The following is an 18,621-nucleotide window of genomic DNA, read 5'->3' as shown; positions in this document are numbered from 1 at the left end:
TCCCATCCCTATAACATTATCCAATTCCACCATTGCCTCAGCTCATTTCATGCTAAAATCCTCATCCATGGCTTTGTTACCTCTATATTTGACTATTTCAATACTATACTGGTCTGCTTCCCTATAAACCTAAGCTAATCAAAAACACTGTTGTATGTAATTTCTCGAATCAAGTTCAATTCACTCCACCTTTGTGCTCACCAACTTATAGTGAGTGACTCCTAGTCTGACAACATTTCAGTTAAAAGTCCTCTATGGCCTTGTGTCATTTCATCTACGTAACCTCCTCCGGCTCTACAAGCCTCTGAAATATATGTTCCTCCAACTCTTGCAAATCCCCTATTTTAACCATTCCACCATTGGCAGTAGTGCTTTCAGTTGATTAGGCCCCAACTCTGGAATTCCATCCCTCAACCTCCACCCCTCTCTCCTTCTTTAAGGCACTCCTTAAAATCAACTGCTTTGACCAAGCTTTAGGTCAGTTAGGACCTGAACTCTCCACTATGACTCAAATGTCAAATACTGTTTGATAACTCTCTGGTGAAATGCCTTGTGATGCTGTCCAACATGAAATGTTCTATATAAATGAAAGTTGCTGTTGTTAACAACTTGGTTACTGATGCTTCCCAGCTAAAACTAGATATGCATCACAATACAGCATGACTAACCTATGCTACAAGCTTTTCCATTTTGTACACCAATCTTAGCATGATTAAACTTACTCCAAAAAACGTCCTCTATTTTTAGTTGAAGTACCACATAACAAAGTGGGGATTCAAAAGCCATGCAGCCAATACCATTCGTTGGTACTTGGAGCTTTTGATACTTGCCAGTGTGGAGCATGTGCGCTCATGTTGGGCTTGTTTAGCTGCAGAACTTCACCAGACAGGAGTAGGCAATTCAGCCTTCAAGCCTGCTCTGCCAGTCATTCAGGTCATGTCTGATCTGCACCTTAATTTAATTTGTTGGATTTTGCTCAAAATTCCTCAAATATCTTCATCTAACAAAATTTTATCCAAGTCTTTATTGCGGAATTGTCCTATAATTTTTTTTGGTTGCGGGAGGGTGGGGGTAGTTTTTTAGATTCCTCAATGTGTGTGAAAAGGTTTTTCCTCATTTTGCTTCATATCACTTCACCTGCATATGAAACTTTATCTCTACATAAAGTGCAATTACTTTAGAACATTTCTTTTAGCTAAATGTAAAAGAATCCCGAAATTATCATAATTCTTTTAGAATAGTATAGAGTTTGCAGATTTTTTGTTATATTTAATGGATTGTTAAGCCTTTAGTTGAGTGGCATGGCAATCTTTTTTTATCTTTCTTTTCCGGTTTCTTTTAAGTTGGTACAGTGAACATACTACTAAAATTTGCAAGTTGTGTTTCAATTGTTTTGTAGAAATTGATGATCGCTACTTTTTTTTCCAGTTATAACTAAACAGCTTTGCACCCCATTTGCTCCATCTTTCAGCTTACAGTTTGCTCTACTGTTCAGAACCTGGTCAGCTTGGCTCAGTTGATATCACCCTGACCAGTCAGGTGGTTATGCATTCAAGCCCAAGACAAAGATTCGATCGTATAATCTGGCTGACAATTCAATGTTATACTGTCAGAAGTGCTATCATTCATTGTGACATTAAAACCAAAGTGGGGTATTTAAATTGAAGAAAACAGGGGATTTCTCTGGCCAACTTACATTACACAACTAACACTAACAAAAACATTGTTACACGGTATTCATTTGCTTTTTATGGGGTGTTGCTGTTTTTGCCTGCAATTTGCATAATTCAAATATAAATTTGTGGCTGTGAAATACTTTACATGTCTAGATCTCATGAAAAGTGCTATATATTGTAAATACAAATGCTCTTGGTCGTGTCTTCAGCTGCCTAAGCCCTAAGCTCTGAATTCCCATCCTACACCTCTTTTAAGGATCAGCTTAAAACCTATCAGGGTAACAAGGCCATAAAAAGGTAAAGCAAACATAAGGGTTTATTTCTAAGAAAATAATTGAAAAGTAGCAAAGTTGTGCTAAACTTGTATTGAATCTCAGTTAGACTACTCTATGTATAATTGTGGGTTGCCATATTATATAAAAGATAGGTGCATTAATGATTTACAATTATATCAAAAATGTGAGGTTACACCAGTCAGGAAAGGATAAACAAGCTGGATATCTTTTCTCTTGAAAAGGCTGAAGGGTAACCTAATAAATACCTTTATAATGATGAAAGTTTTGATAGAGTAGGTGCAGAGTGAAGACACTTGTGAAGATGTGCAAAACCAGAGGCAAGCAGATGACATAGTCACCAAGGAATCATATAGAGAATTCAGAACAAATTTACTTCGCAAAGAATGTGGAACTTGATACAAGAGGGAGTGGTTGAAGTGAATATTAGCATACGACAGAGAAAGGAATATGTCGATGTGGAACAATGGGAGGACACTCAAATGGAACATAAACGCCAACAGCTATTGGTTGGGCCAAAGTATTGTTTCTGTGCTGTACATTCTATTTAGTTCCGTGTATTACACCGAGCATTTATCACCTATCCCAATATATCTCAATGTGGTGCTTGTCAAATTTTGTTTTGTAACACTCCTGTCATAAGCTTGGGGTACTTAATTATGTTAGTTATATAAATGCAAGCTGCGGGTTAATTTAAACATAAATATTTTGAGGCAATAATCCCTACAATTTTTAATTGTCGCAAAATATTAACTGTTGGGATTCGGCAAAAGTTTTTGCAAGCTTATTACTGCTGGAATGAAAAGCATATTCTTTGAAGTAGTGTGTGGGTAAGGTTTCTGGCTGACAAAAGCTGGGGAACAGATACATTTATTTCATAATCAGGATCATCTTCTCACCACCACAATGTTCCCCTGAGGCTTGCCACAAGGAGGCCACGTTTACTTTCATCAGTGTTGCTTTCCTTAAATATTAAGTTTGCTTGTTTTGCTTTATGGTTTGACTGTTGATTAAAAATGTTTTCCTGTAGGGAAAACATTTAACTAGATGTTTTTGCTCAATAATCAGATTATCAGAAATGTAAGCATAACAATATGACTTCATAAAACTATTGCCTATATAATATTATTCCACTTTCAAAATTATAGAGAGTGTTGTTATTACAACTTGAAATTCAACCTCCTGTAGGGAATTTGCATCCATATATCCCTTGTGAAATTTTCCACTCCTTTTAAACAAAAATTTCAGGAATCTCCCAAAAAAGGAGGGTGGCAGAAATCTGTGAAAACGGAGTTCTTGAGCAACAGAGAATAATTCATTTGTAACATCTTGTACATCAGACCATGCCCAGAACAATGAGCAACTACAACAATACTTTAACATGGTAAAACATTCTACAGCAGTTCACAGAGGCTTAATAACAAAAAAAATCATAAACTAATAGCAGATTGTGATGGAAACTATTTTGTTTATTAGACAAGTTATTTAATTCTGAAATTCTTACATGTGAAAATAATAGATACGGGGGCAATTGAAGCTAGTCCAAGAGATTACACAGACTCAGATTTATATGGAGGCACCGATGTTTTAGAAAGTGAATGTTGCCCTAGCCGGAGACAGATCCAGCTTTCTTGAGGAAATAAAACACACCCATGTTCACTGAACAAATTGCCAACCTGTTGCATAGATCCAATATGGGAAAAGAAAAATTGCCCAACATGTAATGTACTTCTGCTATAGAATTGATCCTTATAAACATAATTTGGTCTCTTCATCATTTTACAAACACTAATCAAATCACAAGCCAGAATTCCCCCCAAAAAAATTCCAACCGTCGAATTGGCATGAAAATTGGAGTAATTCACACTGTTTTTTTCAGTGGGAGTTCAGAGAAGAATCTCCCACACTCTGTGCACTGCAGAGCTCACTAGCATTTTTATCATTATAAATCAGTGGCCTATCCCCTCTGGAGAGGCTGAAAATGTCACGGTGAGCAGCCCAATGCTCATGTGCCAGTCTGTCAGCGCCAAGATTGACACATGCGCAGTAGCCAGCCCCACAATCCTCGCAACACTGGCCCTACGCCCACCCATGGCCTGATTGCTGGCCCCCCCAACCATTCCAGGGTCAGCCCCAAAAGCCACCTCCAGACCCACCCTTATCTCCAGTTCTTTGCCCCTGCCCCCCCTGCAGTTTCCCACCCACCCCAATCCTTGGCTTCCCTCGTTCCCCCACCAATTCATCAGAACTTTCCGCACACCTGACGAAGGAACACCGTTTCCGAAAGCTTGTGAGATTACTACCAAATAAACTGGTTGGACTCTAACCTGGTGTTGTGAGACTTCTTACTAAAAAATTAAAGCAGTAGGATGGGAGAATTGCCCCCACCAAGTCTAAACTATTCCAAGGCTAACAGACCCGGCTCTTTGAATCTATCTGGGTAACAAAGGACACTTTTACCAAACAATTAAACTTGGGGCCCCCACTGCTTTACAAACCCAAAGGAGTTCATGCCTGCATGTTAATCTGTCTTTCCTTCTTACCAGTTACTCACTAACCTGATGTCTATTTCCTGAATTTCTGTTTCAATTTGATATTTTCTAGCTTTTGCAGCTGCATTTTCCTACTTGTCCCAAAAAATTACTAGTTTTATTTAGCAGTTTACATCTCTTGTTCTTGAATTTTTTTTAGTGTGTTTATACAATCTGAACTGGTGAATAAACCCAAACTTCCTATTAACTTTTCTAACTTTCTAATACAAACTACACAACGTCACACTTCTGCCTCCTCAGATCTTCTCTTTTTTAAACATTCCTACAGGAAAGTTAAAGTTGAATATTCTGAACAACAAGCCCGCCAACATAACTTCTATAACAAGACAACTCCATCTTGCAGAGTGCTACCTTTCCAATAATATACAAAAGGATGACGTTTTTCTTGTATTTAGTTCAAATATCCATCACAACGTGAACTGGCAAGGTCAAGGAAAAAACTAAAAATAATTATATCCTGAAATTAAGACAGCCTCTTGGATTAGAGTTCTGCCCGAATCCTCCCTTACCAATACAGACACAACATTGCTCTGGACTCCTCTTTGCTGGAAATTAGTAATCTAATCTCATAATAAAATTGCACCTTTCATGCTTCACTGTTTAAAATAATTCATCAGTAGATTTCTCAATCTTCCTTCTAAATGTACATGGGAGGTAACAACTGCCCATTTTTAAGCTTGTATCCTGCTTTACAGTTTTGCTAAGATTGTCTTTGCAGTATCCTTGATTTAGTTTTCAACTCTTTTCAAGAAAAACTCAATCATATTTGCGTGGAAATTTCTATTGAGTATATAAAAGACTTCACCAAATGCAGCCTATACAAGATATAACATCCTGCATATTCTGTCCATGTTTTATTTTTGGAAACTGAAAATATCTTACAAACAGATGATTTATGGAGTTTATGACTTATGGCTTGAGATGAGTATGATCAACAAATCTATCAACACCCTCATAATGGGATGTTTGATAAGTCATTAGGTGTTTAAACCTTCAGGAACAAAGCAGTATTGTGAATCTTTGAGTAGCAAGAATTCAAAGTGTACTGATTAAAAATGAGCACAATTCTCTAACTTTATATCTATTAACAAAATAACACTTCCCAATTTTTGTGCAAAAAAAAGTTGAAATGGAGGAAGTTACCTCAAAAGTCTTTAAGCCACATTTTGATTTGAAGAAAATTTGGAGGGTTTTCTTGAGCATATAATTAAAATAATTAATCCACATAATAATAACAATTTGTATAATTTTGGAACCACTTAAAGAATGCACTTTTTAAAATCTTGCCATCTTTGAAGTCCAAATGTGACTTTTCAATCCTGGAAAACTCCTATCTGGGACTAAATAGTTAAATAGAGACAGCAGCATTCAAGTTATATTATAAGAGCACTAATACCTTCATACACAGGGTCGAAACTGCTGTTCTGCTTTACGTCAATTTAAACTTCTGCTATTACGTTATACTTAGTTAACCAAATTACTATTTTAATACCAAAACCTAATTACATAAGCAGCTGAATTTCTTGTTCAATAATAATCCTCGCCCCCAACTTCTATGAGCATAGATAAGTACTAAAAAAGTTTTGTTACTTTTGTGTAACATTGCACTAAAGTGGATTTCAAGCCTGTTTCTACACTTGGAAACAACAGCAAATAGGTGGAATAAATAAACTTCTTCAATTGTCTATGCTATTTGTTTTCTTTTGGCATGCACTTTGATGGATTGCCATAACAGCAGGCTTCAGAGGATCTGCATACAATGCATACTTGTTAGAACAAATCATTTGACGAAACCTCACAGATAAATTTACTTAAGGAACATACTTGCAGTTTTCTCAATTACAAAAAGGCTACATCAATCAATCTTCCTCCTTATCCACCTGGTTTTGAGAGAAGAAAACTCTTTCTTCTCCCTTTCCCCCTCAACCAACAAGACACAATCATGACACTCAGTTGAAAATGGTTTCAATGCATGAAATAAAATGTATCCTTACCACAATTGCTGGAGACAAAGTCTAGCTGTGCAGCCATTGAATCAGCTTTTTTAAAAAAAGTATCTTATTTCAAAGAAAAATATCCAAAGAAACTTCCGGTCATTAAAACAGCTGCATATGCTTATTCATGTCTCGTACACTGTATAACAATTATAAGGTAGAATCCCCCTGCGATGTTTAACAGGAAACTAAACGAGATGAGTTGCAGAGAAAAGGAACAAAGGTTAAAATGAATGAGTGAAAAGTAGGCTAACAGAGGTGTGGCAGTTGGAACCTGACTGGGCTACGTCATGTAATTAGGACTTTGGCAAACAAAGTTTCCTGTATTCAAAACTACAAATAGACTTAACCTTTTGTGTGAGCAAGAGCCAATCATGTTGGTTTATACTAAAGGCCATTGTTGGCAAGAGGTGACAGTATCATATCATGTACGGTAAATGATTATATCAGAAACTAAAATGCACAGTGGCATCAGCTTAACAAATATAATGTGCTGCAACCATCTGCATGCACTAGATCAGGAGCTAGTTCATTAAGCTCAAGTGAAATTTGAGATGAGGAAAATAAAATATTCACATGTAAAAATCTAACTAAAATTTACAGAAATGTGTACTATGCTTAAAATAAACAGCATTTTTTCTATTTGAGGGATAAAATTTTCATAATTTCTGGCAAAGTTTGTTAAATAAACCACAGTAGTTAGCAAAACAAAATGTTAATTTATATGATGTAATAATCTGAAGCTGAACCAAAGTAAGCACAGCAATTTCAATTGTCTATAGAAACACTGTCCACATTTTGTATTTTCCCTTTTGTCACCCCTTTCCCTCCACTTCCTAAAAGCAACTATCCATACAAATACTACTCTGTTGAGATGTCTAGATAGATTATTTGACACTGCTTATATAAATGATTAGTAATTAATACACAAAAGCTCAGATTTTGCAGTTAGTATAATGGTCAGACTATCAGCAGTACAAAGGAGTAAATGAAACAGCAATTGTTGGCATCTGTACATACACACTCAAACGCAGAAATCAGCAAGTTGCTGCCTGATTTGTGTTCTTCCACAAGCTGAGCTGCACTAATACTTTGGTGAGACATTCATATTCATGAACATATGAAATTGGGTACTTATCCATTAGATTTCCACTTCTCAAGGGCAACTTACGAAGGACAATAAATGTTGGCAAAGCCAGAAATGCCTATATCCCAAGAACAAATTTTAAAAAAGCACTACATCAAGTTAAAGATCGTCCATTTAAGTGCAGGCAAATTTCTAAATATTGTGATGAGTCTCAATTACTTCCCAGCAAATTACTTGGCACTAAAAATTTACTTCAACAAATATACATAGAACATAACAGCACAGTACAGGCCCTTCAGCTCTCGATGTTGCGCCAACCAGTGGAACAAATCTAATGACCCTCTAACCTAAACCATTCCAATGTTATCCATATGCCTATCCACTGACCATTTGAACGCCCTTAAAGTTGGTGAGTCCACAACTGCTGCAGGCAGGGCATTCCACCCTTTACTACCCTCTGAGTAAAGAACCTACCTCTGACATCTGTCCTATAATTACCACCCCTCAATTTAAAGCTATGTCCCCTCGAGTTAGCCATCACCATCCGAGGAAAAAGGCTTTTACTGTCCACCTTATCTAACCCTCTGATCATCTTGTATGCCTCAATTAGGTCACCTCTTAACCTTCTTCTCTCTAATGAAAATAACCTCAAGTCCCTCAGCCCTTCCTCATAAGACCTTCCCACCATACCAGGCAACATCCTGGTAAACCTCCTCTGCACCCTTTCCAACGCTTCCACATCTTTCTTATAAAGCGGCGACCAGAACTGTACACAATACTACTCCAAGTGCGGCCGCCCCAGAGTTTTGTACAGTTGCAACATGATCTCACGGCTCCGAAATTCAATCCCTCTACCAATAAAAGCTAATACACGGCACACCTTTTTAACAACCTTATCAACCTGGATGCCAACTTTCAGGGATCTATGCACATGCACACCAAGATCTCTCTGCTCGTTGACACTACCAAGAGTCCTTCCATTAGCCCTATATTCTGTACTCCTGTTACTCTTACCAAAGTGAATCACCTCACACTTTTCCGCATTAAACTCCATTTGCCACCTCTCAGCCCAGCTCTGCAGCTTATCTATGTCCCTCTGTAAACTGTAACATTCATCCTCACTGTCTACAACTCCTCCAACTTTGGTGTCGTCAGCAAATTTACTAACTCATCCTTCTACACCCTCATCTAGGTCACTTATAAAAATGACAAACAGTAGTGGCCCCAAAACAGATCCCTGAGGCACACCACTTGTAACCGAACTCCAGGTTGAATATTTCCCATCAACCACCACCTTCTGTCTTCTATCAGCTAGCAAATTCCTGACCCAAACTGCTAAGTCACCTTCAATCCCATGCATCTGCATTTTCTGCAGTAGCCTACCATGGGGAACCTTATCAAATGCTTTGCTAAAATCCATATACACCACGTCAACTACCTTACCCATACCCACCCCTTTGGAACTCGATAAGGTTTGTGAGGCACGACCTACCCTTCATAAAACCGTGTTGACTATCCCTAATCAATTCATTTCTCTCTGGATGATTATAAATCCTATCTCTTATAATTCTTTCCAAAACTTTGCCCACAAAAGAAATAAGGCTCACTGGTCTATAATTCCCAGGATGGTCTCTACTCCCCTTCTTGAACAAGGGGACAACATTTGCTATCCTCCAGTCTTCTGGCACTATACCTGTGTTGTCAGACTTTTTACTATACCTGTAGCCAATGACGACATGAAGAACAAAGCCAAAGGCTCTGCATTCTCCTCCGTAGCCTCCCAGAGATTCCTAGGGTAAATCCCATCCGGCCCAGGGGACTTATCTATTTTCATACAGGCTTAGCCTTTCAAATTTTAATTATTATTGACATTTTTTAAAAACTTATTTGTCTCTCAGCCTCATCTTTCTTTCACCATTGGCACATGATATTATATTTAATTAAATATTCTAATTTGTGCCTCCTGGTTTAGGTTGTGCATGCCTCAATAAAGATTCATCACTTAAGTAGATACTATCACTCATCTTGTTCACAGAGGTCCAGATACCCCACAAAGGACACCACACTGCTTTGACTGTACAATAACCTCAAACCACAGTGCAGAAGCCCACAGAAATTTTGTGGGCAAGTATACACTTAATGACTTGTGAATCCTGTTGTTTTATGCTGATCACAAAATCCAGGTTATAGATAAATATCTGATTAGAAATGGTTTTGACAGTTATAGCAACAAATATGGACATGCTTGAGGAAATTATTCATATGGAAAGCAGGTCTAATTAATGAAAGTAAAAGGGCAGAAATCCTTGAATAGCTTTGGAAATCGAAGAAAATTTTCATACAATGAAGGAGTGTACACATTAGAGGAGGTGATACTAGAAGTCTGAAAGTGCATCAAGATAGATAAATTCCTGGGACCTGGTGAAGTGTATCCCAGGACATTGTGTGAAGCTAGGGAGGAAATTGTGGTCCCCTAGCCAAGATATTTGAATCATCAATAGTCATGGGTAAGGTGTCTGAAGATTGGAGTGGCAAAGGTTGTATCTTTGTTTAAAAAGGGCTGCAAGGAAAAGCCTGGGAACTACAGGCCAGTGAGCTTCACATCCGTGGTAGGTAAATTGTTGGAAGGTATTTTGAGAGACAGGATCTACAGGCATTTAGAGATACAAGGACTGATTAGGGACAGTCAGCATGGCTTTGTGAGTGGAAAATCATGTCTCACAAATTTGATTGAGTTTTTTGAAGGGGTAACCAAGAAGATAGATGAGGGCAGTGCAGCTGATGTGGTCTACATGGACTTTAGCAAGGCCTTTGACAAGGTACCACATGGTAGGTTGTTGCATAAGGTTAAATCTCACAGGATCCAGGGTGAGGTATCTAAATGGATACAAAATTGGCTTCTAGAGGGTGGTTGTAGAGAGTTGTTTTCTAACTGGAGGCCTGGGACCAGCAGTGTGCCTCGGAGATCAGTGTTGGGTCCACTATGATTTCTCATTTATATTAATGATTTGGATGAGAACATAGGAGGCATGGTTAGTAAGTTTGCAGATGACACTAAGATTGGTGGCATAGTGGACAGTGAAGAAAGTTATCTCCAACTGCAACTGGATCTTGATCAATTGGGCCAGTGGGCTGACGAATGGCAGATGGAGTTTAATTTAGACAAATGCGAGGTGATGCATTTTGGTAGATTAAACCAGAACAGGACTTACTCAGTTAATAGTAGGGCGTTGGGGAGAGTTACGGAAAAAAAGAGATCTATGGGTACTTGTTCATAGCTCCTTGAAAGTGGAGTCACAGGTGGACAGAATGGTGAAGAAGGAACTGGCATGCTTAGTTTCATCGGTCAGAACACTGAATACAGAAGTTGAAATGTCTTGAAGTTGTACAACAAATGTGTAAGGCCACACTTGGAATACTGTGTGCAATTCTGGTCACCCTATTATAGAAAGGATATTATTAAACTAGAAAGAGCTCAGAGAAGATTTACTAGAACGCTACCGGGACTTGATGGATTGAGTTATAAGGAGACACTGGATAAACTGGGACTTTTTCCTCTGGAGTGTAGAAGGCTGAGGGGTGATCTTATAGAGATCTGATAAAATAATGAGGGGTACAGATCAGCTAGATAATCAATATCTTTTCCCAAAGTAAAGGGAGTTTAAAACCAGAGGGCATAGGTTTAAGGTGAGAGGGGAGAGATACAGATATGTCCAAAGGGGCATTTTTTTCACACGGAGGATGCTGAACGTCTGGAACAAGCTACCAGAGGTAATAGTAGAGGCGGGTACAATTTTATCTTTTAAAAAACATTTAGGTAGTTACATGATTACAATGGGTATAGAGGGATTATGGGCCAAACGCGGGCAATTTGGATTAGCTTAGGGGTTTAAAAAAAAAAGGGAGGCATGGACAAGTTGGGCCGAAGGACCTATTTCCATGCTGTAAACCTCTATGATTCTAGTGATTAACTGAGGGGTTGTCCTCAATGCATCATGTTGTAGATGATCTGTAGAATGAGAATGTTTTCAAGGTCAAAGGAACGTTTGTTGCCATATTTCCTACTCTTAAAAAAAAATAAGAGGACAACAATTTTTGAAACATGCGTGGAGGATACTCAGGATTAGCTGGAAGAATAGAAAGATAAATTAATGGATTAGAACAGGAGGAAAGTTCAGGAATCAAAAGAGCTGCTAAGTATAGTTAGAGAGAGAATCGTGCCAGGTACTCCTGGATGGATACTGGAAGCAAAGACCTGACAGACTTGTCAGGCAACAATCAAAGATGCAATTAAGCATAAAAACAGATGAGAAAGAAGAAAAATCGATTGGGTGCATAATATTAAGACATTGACTGACGAAGACTGGAAGAAAGCCAGAGAAGAAGCAAGGCTCTACCAGAGGCTCCTCTAAAGCTATGGTGACAACTAACAACCTCTTATATTTTTGTACTATGATACATCTTCACACAAGTTAACTTAGTTCTCTCAAATGGATCAGTTCAGTGATTCACTCATGTTAGCTCTACATATTTATGAGCAGCTTCCATTTATGAAGCATCCTTAAATATAGTAAAACATTGCAAATCACTTTGCTTGCACAAAAGGTATTCCAAATTAGTAACTTACCAACTCCCATAAATGTTCTTCAACTACTGTCTTGCAAGTTTAGGAATAATTCTATTAAAAGGTTCCCATACAGCAATTCTGTTGTATAAAACATGATTTGTACAATATATTTTAACCTACAAATAGTTCCATTTATTCATGGGATGTGGGTGTTACTGGCTAGGCAAGCATATATTGCCCATCTTTAATTGCCCTTGAAATCGTGTGGTGAGCCACTGCAGTCCATGTTGTGTAGGAAAACCTTCAGTGCTGTTATGAATCTAGGATTTTGGCCCACAGACAGTGAAGGAACAGTAATATAGTTCCAAATGTGTAGCTTGGAGAGGAACTTGCCAGAGGTGGTGCTTGCATGCATATGCGAGGCCTCAAGTGTGTCTTTGAAATGTTTCTTCTGCCCTCCACTCGAGCGTCTTCCAGCAGAGGAGTTCCCCAAAAAGGAGGTGCTTGAGAATGCGCTCATCTGACATATGGATGACATGACCTGCCCACAGGGTCTGCACTCTCATCAGCACTGTATGGACTGATGGTAGACTTGCTCTAGAGAGAACTTCAGTGTCTGGTACTTTTGCCATCTGATGCATAATATTCTGCGAAGTCATGTGGAAATGACTGTCTTGCATGCCTTTGATACACAATCCACGTTTCACAGGCATACAGGAGGGTAGTGAGTACAGTGACGCTGTAGACCTTCAGTTTTGTTGCTGGGCTGATTCCTCAACGTTTCCATACAGTGGAGCACCATCTACCAAAAGCAGAACTTGCCTTTGTTATTCTGCAGTTAACTTCCGTATCAATCGTCACCACTTGGAGAGGGTGCTGCCAAGATAAGTGAACTGGTCCACTGCCTGTAGTTTCCGCCCTTTGATTGTGATTATGGGTTCTGTGTATGGTGCATGACTTCGATCTTTTTAATGTTGATGGTGAGTCCAAAGTTGTCACAAGCCATGGAAAATTTGTCCAGACTGACTTGCATCTTTGGCTCTGAGCCAGTACACAGATATACTGCATACCTGTATACAGTACACAGATACTGTAGGGCGCAGTCATCGGCAAAGAGGAAGTCTCTCAGAACAGTCTCCTTCACTTTGGTAATAGCTTGAAGTCAGGTTGAAGAGCTTCCCATCCACTCTGGACTTGAAGCTGATTCCAGCAACACTGTCCTGGAAGGCATCACTAAACATGGCAGTAAACATCATGCTGAACAGTGTGGGTGCGAGCACGCAGCCCTGTTTGATGCCATTGGTGACTGGGAATGCCTCAGAGGATTCTCCACCACCCAGTACTCTGGCCATCATGGAACTGGCATACCATCTGAATGAATTTGGCGGGGGGGCAGCCAAACTTGATATGATCCTCCACAGGCCTTGTTAGCTTACAGTGTCGAAGGCTTTTGCGAGGTCAACGAAGGGTGTGTACAGCTCGCGATTCTGCTCCTGACACTTCTCCTGAAGTTGGCGCGCAGCAAAAATTATGTCAATAGTCCCGCAACCTTTGTGGAAGCCACACTGTGACTCTGGAAGCAGGCCCAGCTCCCAATGAGTGACCAGAAGATTTAGCAGGACTCTTGCGAGGGTTTTTCCTGTGATGGAGAGTAGCGAGATTCCTTGGTGGTTGTCGCATACTTGCCAAATGCCCTTCCCTCTTGTAGAGGTGTATGGTGGAAGCATCTTTAAGTTGCTGAGGAATGGGTCCTTGCTTCCAAAAGGACTGGAACAACTCGGTGAGCTTCTCAATAAGTACAGGACCAGCAGCTTTGTAGATCTCTACGGGTATGGCATCTGCCCCTAAGGCTTTGCCACTGGATAGCTGGCTACTACCTGTAGGTTATCCATGGCGCTGTTGATATCAACCTGGAGAATCCTGTCTATTGCTCATCATTAATAGATGACAGTTAGTTGAGGACGGCTTCAAAGTGTTCAGTCCATCTCTGCAGGATCTGAGCCCTCTCTGTAATGAGAGTTGTACCATCTGTACTCAGGAGGGGGGAACTCCCGAGAGATTGAGGTCCATCGTGCTGAGGGCTTCATAGAACTGTTTCAAGTCATTTCTGTCAGCCTATCCCTGTATTTCATCTTCCTTGGTGCTCAGCCAGGCATCCTGCATTTTACGCAGTTTATTCTGGACTGTCCTGCGAGCAACAGTAAAAACATCTTTCTTGGCAACTGATGATGGGTTGTTCTGACAGGCTCGATGAAGACAGTGCTTTTCAGTAAGTAGAACCTGTTTCTTCTCATCATTCTCATCAAAAGAGTCATGCTGCTTGCGGGTAGAGGGCCTGAGCATCTTCACTGCAGATGTACGGACAGTATCCAAGAAGCGTTCCCAGCCATCCTCAGCGCTACCTGCGAGGTGTAGGTCAGCAAACCTGATTTTTAAGTCTTCAGCAGAAGTTATGCTGGGGTTCTTTAGCTTGGCCGCTTCGATTCTTTTCATAACCTTGCTTCCTTGTGGTCACCTCTTGGGTCTGATGCGGAGCCTCATTTTGGAGCCTGTGATCTGTCCAACAATCAGCACCACACGTGGCCTTGGTCACTCTGACATCCTGCCTGTCTTTTCTCCTGACAATCACATAGTCGATAAGATGCCAATGCTTAGAATGGGGGTGCATCCAAGAGGTCTTGTTACGGATAGGTAGATGGAAGGTTGTGTTGGTGATGAGGAGGTCATGTGCTGCACAGGTCTCCATTAAGAGTAGGCTGTTACTGTTACACTTGCCCACTTCATGCCTCCTAATGACTCCCTGCCAGATTGCAGAGTCACACCCTACTCTTGCATTGAAATCGCCAAGCAAGATCAGCTTGTCAGTACTGCTCACTGCCAGTAGTAGGGCATCTAGTTCTTCATAGAACTTGTCTTTCATCTCGTCCGGGTTCTTCCTTGTGGGGGCATGGGCGCTGATCAGGGTGGCTTGACTTCTGTTCTGTAGCAGAAGCTGTAATGTCATAAGCCAGTCGTTCACACTCTTGGGTAGACTAGCAAGTTTCTGAACAAGTTGACTCCCGACAGCGAACCCAACTCCAGCATCATGATGTTCATCACTGCCGCGACTGCTCCAGAAAAAAAGGTGCATCCACCTCCGGTTTCAGTCGACTGATCTACGTTAGCAAGATAAGTTTCACTCAGGACTGCAATGTCAATGTTGTATCTTGCAAGCTCTCTGGCAACTAAGGCTGTTCTCTCTGGTCTGTCTGTTGTAGGATTGACCAAAAGCGTGCGCATGTTCCAAGTGCCAATGGTGAGCGGTGTCACCTTGTGTTTTATTTTGTTCAACCACAAGGTGGGATCCCCACCAGCCGCGGTAAACTGGCCAGGATGTAGTGAAGCAGGCAATGTTTAGGGCACCTTTTCTAGCCCCTTTCTCATTCTACAGAGGCGAGCAGTGTGTTCTTGAAGAGCTCTGCTCAGTCGCCCAGGTAGACACCGAGTTTCACTGCTGCTTCGGTCAGCGGAAAACAACCATTAGATCTGAGCTGCCTATGTGCAGGTCCACGACTACAGCTCCCAGTGCATCCGCACCTGCTGCTTCATCACTTGCCCATCGCCACGGGACTTCAAGGCATGAACAGGACACTGATGATGCTGATGATGTCGAGACTAGCGCTGGATTTGGATTAAAGTGAGGGAGAGTTGCACAGCGTCAGCCTCGCTCTTTCTTCCCAATTCCCATCTAGATCCAGTGGCAAGACAAGAATCAAGACAGTTGGAAATGGTACTAGGCACAGTGGATGACCAGGACGTCTTCTGTGTCTTGTCCTGCTCTTTGCGTTCCATGATGTTTGCAGAGACTGCCTTCTTGACTGTTGAACCTTCCATTGGTCTCGTCCGCTCAATCCGCCGGAGTCTGTCTTCACATGCTGGGATAGACATCTCCCTATCTCACAGAGTTGAGACCTGTCGGTTACCCTCACCTGGTTTAGCCAGCTTGTCGAAGCCATTGCCCGGGGTGTGGCTGCTGTTGCATGCAAACAGCTACGGCGAGCCACAAGTGAGAGCTGAATGCCTGGTGGGGGCAAAGGGTGGACAAACCACCATGAAAGGATGCAACACGTTCCCCCACCAGAGGTACTACCCCTCCCTTCCCCATACACGCCATTACCATACTGATTCCTGGGATGGCGGGACTGAGGTATGAGTGATTGAGTTAATTAGGATTAAATTCGCTGGAATTCCAAAGAATGAGGAGGGAAATCCCATAGAAACCTATTAAATTCTAACAAGACTGGACAGGGTAGATGCAGGAAGGTTGTTCCCAATGATGGTAGAAGTCCAGAACCAAGGGTCATAATTTAAGAATGTGGAGTAAATTTTTAGGACTGAGATGAGAAAAATAATTCTTCACCCCGCAAATGGTAAGCCTGTGGAATTCGCTACCACAGAAAACGGTTAAGGTCAAAACATTGTATGTTTTCAAAAAGAAGTTAGAAATAACTCTTGGAATGAGGGCGATCAAAAGATATGTGGGAGAGGGGGAGGGTTGGTGGTGGATCACACTATTGAGTTGAAGGATCAGCCATGATCAAGGGCCATATGGTCCACTCCTTCTACTATTTTCTATATTCATCATTTCCATGCCATGATAATGGACACTAGCAGCCACCCTGAGACTCTTGGTTAATGCACCTAACCTCATTGTCACCTTGTGTTTTTTGCAGTGCTTAAGAACATCACTGCACACATTACTTATTTTGTACCAAACTTGATTATAAATAATCACATTTTCATAGATTCTACAATTTCTCAAAACCGGTAGCCCCAGGAACAAGGCCATGCCAGATTTCACTTCTGGATGGATTTTGGATCAAGTGGTTCAAGTCAAGCTAGGTTAGGTGGGATCAAGGGGCACTTGGAATGTAGGAATATATGCAAATGAAGGGAATAATCAATCGGGCACTTCACCATACCAATACCATGCATAGCTGAATAGTTCCTCTGCCATTGCTATACTTCCTATTATTACTTCTCCAGCCTCATTTTCTGCATGAGAGTAGGCCAAAAAAGGCAGTAGAAATGAATGGCCCATTTTCAATTACAACATGTTATTAGTGGGGTGCTACAGGATCAGTGCAGGGACCTCAGCTATTTACAAATACATACTACTGATTTGGAAGGGACTGAGTGGAAGGCTACTGATGATACAAAGCTGGGTAGGAAAATAGGTTGTGAAGATGATGCAAAAAGTCTAAAAACTGAATTGGCAAGAAGCTGGCAGATGGATTATACTATCGAGGCTATTCACTTTAGTAGCTGGAATAAAAACTTTCTTTTAAATGGTGATAAACTATGAAAGGTAGATGTTCAGAGAAATTTTCTTGACAAGAGACAAAAAGTTAACATGTAGGTACAGCATTAGGATGATAAATGGTATGTTGGCCTTTACTATAAGGAGGTTTCTTCAAGAGTAACGAAGTATTTCTATAATTATAAAGGTTTTGGTGAAATCACACTGGCAGTACCATGTATGGATTCTGTTGTCACATCTAAAATGGGGAGGGATGAAATGTAGTTCATTAGGCTGATTCCTGGGATGAGAGGGTGGTCCTAGAGGAAGAGATTGAATAGAATGGGCCTTTACTCTCTGCAGTTTAGAAGAATGAAAAACAATTAAAAGATTTACAATCTGGTTTGAGAAGGTAGATGCGAAGAGCAGTTTCTAGCAGGACAGCTAGAGCTAGAAACAAAGTTTCAGGATAAAAAGACACGCATTTCAAATGGAAATTAGAAGGCATTCCTTCACTCAGAGGGTTCAAATTATTAAAATTCTCTGTCTACCCCAGAGAGCTATGGATGCTCAGTTAGAATATATCGAAGGCTAAGATCAACAAACGTTTGCCCTCTCAGGGAATCCAAGTGGTCTTGTGGTGCAGAATGTCCCTCCCTCTAAGCCAGAAGTTCTAGATTTGAGTGTTACCACAGGACGTGGTGACCAACGAGGGTGTTTTCAAAACACAAGTTGAGTATCAACCTTCCAACAGACATCAATGGCAGGATACAAGAGCAGGAATGATCCCTCATGTAATGGAAAGAACACTAAAGCCTCTAATATCACCATCCCTACCTCCAGGTCACAACGTACATATAAAAAGTGCATGTTGCCATTGCAACTCTGACTCTCTAAGTGAACTATAACAATATCACCATCAAGGTGATGCGGATAGGATCAGGTGGGAAAGTGAAGATGAGGTCCAGGATTAGCCATGATCTTATTAAATGACAGAATAGGCTTGAGCGCCATACTGAGGGTTGAAAGATGTGCTGGTTAGTTGCACTGACCTGAAGAGGTGCCGGACTGCGGCAACTAGGGGAATTTCACAGTAACTTCATTGCAGCATTAATGTAAGCCTTACATGTGACTAATAAACAAACTTTATATTCCTGCTCCTAATTCTTATTTT

At 40.7% G+C, this 18,621-nt stretch overlaps 1 protein-coding gene across 3 annotated transcripts in view; it reads right to left on the bottom strand.

The window, feature by feature from the left end:
- eml4 (EMAP like 4) overlaps positions 1 to 18,621 on the bottom strand; it is a 264,862-nt gene that overhangs the window by 173,979 nt on the left and 72,262 nt on the right. For 2 of the 3 annotated variants that reach the window (XM_080200601.1, XM_080200603.1), the window contains exon 1: positions 6,516 to 6,764. The exons of the other annotated variant lie outside the window; for it this stretch is intronic. In XM_080200601.1, the coding sequence (XP_080056727.1) occupies positions 6,516 to 6,552 (37 nt within the window). In that variant the 5' untranslated portion in view covers positions 6,553 to 6,764. Of the gene's footprint in view, positions 1 to 6,515; positions 6,765 to 18,621 lie in introns of those variants that run through there. 3 annotated transcript variants of the gene reach the window in all.

Source organism: Carcharhinus amblyrhynchos, chromosome 12 (assembly GCF_965287045.1).
Source record: "Carcharhinus amblyrhynchos chromosome 12, sCarAmb.v2.hapA, whole genome shotgun sequence".
In the NCBI taxonomy this organism is placed as follows: domain Eukaryota; kingdom Metazoa; phylum Chordata; class Chondrichthyes; order Carcharhiniformes; family Carcharhinidae; genus Carcharhinus; species Carcharhinus amblyrhynchos.
Note: the sequence above shows the minus strand (reverse complement) of the source record. Positions and strands in the feature narration are given on the sequence as shown.